Source organism: Chiloscyllium plagiosum, unplaced genomic scaffold, assembly GCF_004010195.1.
Source record: "Chiloscyllium plagiosum isolate BGI_BamShark_2017 unplaced genomic scaffold, ASM401019v2 scaf_10045, whole genome shotgun sequence".
NCBI lineage: Eukaryota > Metazoa > Chordata > Chondrichthyes > Orectolobiformes > Hemiscylliidae > Chiloscyllium > Chiloscyllium plagiosum.
In genome coordinates this window covers 6,211-10,954 of record NW_025212728.1, presented here as the reverse complement: position 1 = coordinate 10,954, position 4,744 = coordinate 6,211, and the positions used below count along the sequence as shown (strand labels likewise).

The 4,744-nt window shown below is 54.9% G+C and overlaps 1 protein-coding gene across 1 annotated transcript in view; it reads left to right on the top strand.

Moving 5' to 3' along the window:
- Positions 1-4,744, top strand: part of LOC122547456 (paired box protein Pax-8-like) — a gene marked incomplete at its 3' end in the record, with an annotated part of 19,804 nt that overhangs the window by 9,155 nt on the left and 5,905 nt on the right. The window contains exon 4 of the mRNA XM_043686078.1: positions 2,088-2,210. Within this exon, the coding sequence (XP_043542013.1) occupies positions 2,088-2,210 (123 nt within the window). The remainder of the gene's footprint in view (positions 1-2,087; positions 2,211-4,744) is intronic.

The window sequence follows — 4,744 nt, the reverse complement described above, 5'->3', positions numbered from 1 at the left end:
CTGACCAATAAAGGAAAGCATACCAAACGCCGCCTTCACTATCCTATCGACCTGCTCCACTTTCAAGGAGCTATGAACCTGCACTCCAAGGTCTCTTTGTTCAGCAACACTCCCCAGGACCTTACCATTAAGTGTATAAGTCCTGCTAAGATTTGCTTTCCCAAAATGCAGCACCTCGCATTTATCTGAATTAAACTCCATCTGCCACTTCTCAGCCCATTGGCCCATCTGGTCCAGATCCTGTTGTAATCTGAGGTAACCCTCTTCGCTGTCCACTACACCTCCAATTTTGGGGTCATCTGCAAACTTACTAACTGTACCTCTTATGCTCGCATCCAAATCATTTATGTAAATGACAAAAAGCAGAGGACCGTGCTGTTCTTGACGTGAATTCGCACGTTAGGTCAGACCGAACAAAGGAGGTCAGTTTATCTCAACTGCAACAGATCAAACGGGTCGCTCGGTCAAATGATCGTTACTCCAGGTTACGTCGTCGATTCCGCCCCGGAACCCCGTCCGATTCAGTCCTGCCCGATCCGAACTCCGTCCAGCTCTCATCTCGACTCCAGGCCGGACACCTCAGAGAAAAGCCGCTCCTGTTTTACGTGCTCGCCTCGCCCAAGATGGCGTCTTGGGATGACCGTGCTGGCGGTGGCCTGGTTTTTATGACTTTCGGCTCGGGTCATTTTCCCGCACGCTCGGCGACATCTCTGACCGGCAGCACCAGGGTCCGGGGCCTTGGGACTGTTTATGTGGCCCATCCCACACTCTGACCGTGCCGACGGTGAGACGATGGTGGGGGCGACTGGAGGTGGGTTACTGGATTCCCGGGTCGGTTGGGGGTCAGGGAGGTGTGGGAGGCTGGGGGAGGGGTGGGGGCGGGGGGACGGAGGCAGGAGAGCGGACACGAGGAACGTCGGTCCGGCCTATTCCCTGCTCCGACGGCACTGCAGCCTAACCCGGGGAAGATGGGAGCCGCACAGGAGGATACACGCAGCTCTCGTTCTCAGCGCTGACCCCCTCATCCGAGTGCAGTTTGCCAGAGAGATCAGATCCCCATCCTATCTCGGACACATCTGAGGCCTTCTCAATCCGGAAGCTTCCAGGGCGAATGGGAAAAGCAATTTTGTCGCCGTCCCTCCATTTTGATTCGATTCTCGGCATCTATGAGCTATTTTTTTTTGCCCTCCCCCCCGGCCCCGGGCAGGATCTGTTCCTTTTCTTTCCGAACCACTGGAAAGATCTGGAGTCCGGATGCTCCAATAGGGAGGGCGTGCGATCCGGGAGCAGGGAAGAGGCCATTCAGCCCCTCCTCCGCCATCTTATCCCGCCAACTCTGATGGGTCTCGAGCATAGGCCCACCATTAGGAATGTCGGTGAAGGGGACGTCGATGCCGTGCGGTTTGGAGGGTCCCAGGGCAGAAGGTAAGGCGTCCCTCCTCTGGGCATCGGGTGGCTGGGATTTGGCGGTGGAGGAGGCCCAGGACTTGCACGTGATTGGCTGCGTGCGTCCCGGAAACGTTCCCTGAAATAATCCCACCAGTCCCGTCTCCCTGATGTGGAGGAGACCGCATGGGGAGCAACGGACCGACAGATGCGGGAGGATCCTTTTGGGGGTCTCGGAGGGGGGGCGGCGGGGGGGGCGGGGGGGGGGGGGGGGGGGGGGGGGGGGGAGGGGTGCCAGGCATGGGCCGCAGGGTTTAGACCTCTTGCTGTGCCAAGCCAAGGTGCCAGGGCAGGTAGGGTGGGGGCGTTGACCCAACGAGAGAGTGCTCTCCACGGAATGCAGATAGGGACTGAGAGGGTGGTGGTGGGGTCCGATTGTAGGTGGTGGAAATGGCGGAGGATGATCCAAAGGTTGGTGGGGTGGACGGTGAGGACCTGGGAGGGGGAGGTGCGGGGGAGGTTTCTATCCTTGTTGCCATTAGAGGGATGGGCTCCCTTCATGAGCCCATCCCCAGTGTCATCTCCAGAATATCCGTCTAGTGGATAATGCGAGGTGCGGGGGCGGAGGGCGGGAAATTTGGGAGAGCTGACGTCTTTTCATTTTCCTTCCGGTCTCGCCCACCAACCGCTCCCCCCGACAGTCCCGAATTCGACAGTCACGCCCCCCGAGTCACCCCCTGCCAGTGACACGTTGGGTTCCTCCTACTCCATCAATGGCTTGCTCGGGATCGCGGTGAGGAGCAGGAAGAGGAAACGGAGCGACGGTAAGATGGAGGGGGGGGAGGGTGGGGGGGGTAACGGACGGCAATGTGCCCGTGGGATGGTCGGGGAGGGGGAAGAGCAGTGAGGCGGAACAGAGAGGGATCTGGGTGTTGCAACAACATAGATCCCTCAACGTTGCCACCCAATCAGATAGGGTTGTTCGGAAAGCACGTGGTGCTTTTGGCTTCCATTGACAGGGCGATCGAGTTTAAGAGGTTTTGCTGCAGCTCTACGAGTCCCTGGTGAGGCCCCACTTGGAACATTAGGGCCAGTCGCCCAACTATAGGCAAGACACAGGGGCTTCGGAGAGGGTGCAAAGGAGGTTTCCCAGGATGCTGCCTGGACTGGAGGGCTGGCCGTGTGAAGGAAGGTTGAATAAGCTCAGACTTGTCTCTCTGGAGAGGGGGAGGAAGAGAGGAGACCTGATCGAGGTGTACAAAATAACCAGAGGAGAGTCAATCGCCAGAGACTTTTCCCCAGGGCAGGACTGACTGGTACGAGCAGTCATCGTTTGAAGGTATTAGGAGGAAGGTATAAAGGAGACGTCAGAGGTAGGGCTCTTTACGCAGAGAGTTGTGAATGTTATGGAATGCGTTACCAGCGGTGGTGTTGGAAGCAGTCATTGGGGACACTTCAGTGACTGCTGGACATGCACATGGAAAGCAGGGAGTTGAGGGGTGCGTAGGTCAAGTTATTATATTAGGATTAAACCTCGGCTCAACATCGTGGGCCGAAGGGCCGGTTCTGTGCTGTACTTTTCCATGTTCTGTGTTCAACGGTACGTATCTCGCACGTGCCCAAGAATGGAATCGAACCAGGGTGGGGGAAAGTGGGCGGGTGGGCTTTGCATTGAAATGAATTTATTGTCCCGTGTACCAAGACACAGTGAAAAGCTTTGTTTAGTGAGCAATACAGGCAGATCACAGAGTTAAGGAGTATAGATAAGTAAATATTAGGTAAACAGCAGCAAAAACACAGGTCCAGGCGAATGTTAAGAGTTTGCGAGTCCATTCAGTGTTCTAACAACAGTAGGGTAGAAACTGTTCCTAAACCGGCTGGTGTGTGTGTGTGTGTGTGTGTGTGTTCAGCCTTCTGTACCTTCTCCCCCTGATGGTAGAGGCTGTAGAAATACATTGCCAGGGTGGGATGGAGCTTTGAGAATGCTGGCGGCCTTTCCCTGGCCGCGGGCCTGGGAGATGGATTCTATCGATGGGAGGTTGGCCTTTGTGAGTGTCCAGGCCGGGTTCACCCTTCTCTGTAACCCTCTCCGACCTTGAATGGGTACACAGTCGCCGTTACCAGGTCGGGACACATCCAGACAGAACGCTCTCGATGGCGCACCGATAAAAGTTGGCGAGGGTATTCGCCAAATCTCCTCAGCTTCCTGAGGGAGAAGAGACGTTGTTGGGCCTGTGTAACCAGTGCGTCCACATGAAGAGGCCAAGAAAGTTTGTTGTGGATGACCACTCCCAGGAGCTTGACCCTCTCTACTCGTTCCACCTCTGTGCTGTTAATGTGTGTGGGGGGTGGGGCATGAGTAACATCCCGCTGGGTGTCAATAAAGTTCCTTGGTTTTGCCGACATTGAGAGCTAAGTTGTTCTTGGCCAGGTCTTCCATCTCCCGTCTGTAGTCTGTTTCATCGCCATCTGAGATTCGACCGACCTTAATGGTAAGGTCCTAGGGAGTGTTGCTGAACAAAGAGACCTTGGAGTGCAGGTTCATAGCTCCTTAAAAGTAGAGTCGCAGGTAGATAGGATAGAACATAGAATGTAGAACATTCCAGCGCAGTACAGGCCCTTCGGCCCCTCGATGTTGTGGAACCAATCTGAAGCCCATCTCACCTACACTATTCCATTCTCCTCCATGTGCCTCTCCAATGACCATTTCAATGCCCTTAAAGTTGGCGAGTCTACTGCTGTTCCACGCCCCTAGTACTCTCTGAGTAAAGACACTACCTCTGACATCTGTCCTATATCTATCACCCCCTCAATTTAAAGCTATGTCCCCTTGTGCTGGCCATCGCCATCCGAGGGAAAAGGCTCTCTCTGTCCACCCTATCTAACCCTTTGATTATCTTATGTGGTGATAGTGAAGGTGGCGTTTGGTATGCTTTCCTTTATTGGTCAGAGTATTGAGTACAGGAGTTGGGAGGTCATGTTGCGGTTGTACAGGACGTTGGTTAGGCCGCTGTTGGAATATTGCGTGCAATTCTGGTCTCCCTCCTATCGGAAGAATGTTATTAAACTGGAAAGGGTGCAGGAAAGATTGACAAGGATGTTGGAGGGGTTTGAGCTACAGGGAGAGGCTGAATGGGCCAGGGGCTGTTTTCCCTGGAGCGTCGGAGGCTGAGGGGTGACCTTGTCGAGGGTTACAAAACCACGAGGGGGCCCGGATAGACAAGATCTTTCTTCCCCCTGGGGGTGGGGGAGTCCAGAACTCAGAGGGGTGTAGATTTAAGGTGAGGTGGTGGGGGAGCAAGATTTAAAAAGGAGTTACTTTTTCAGGCAGAGTGTGCGTGGTGGTGGTGGGGGGGGG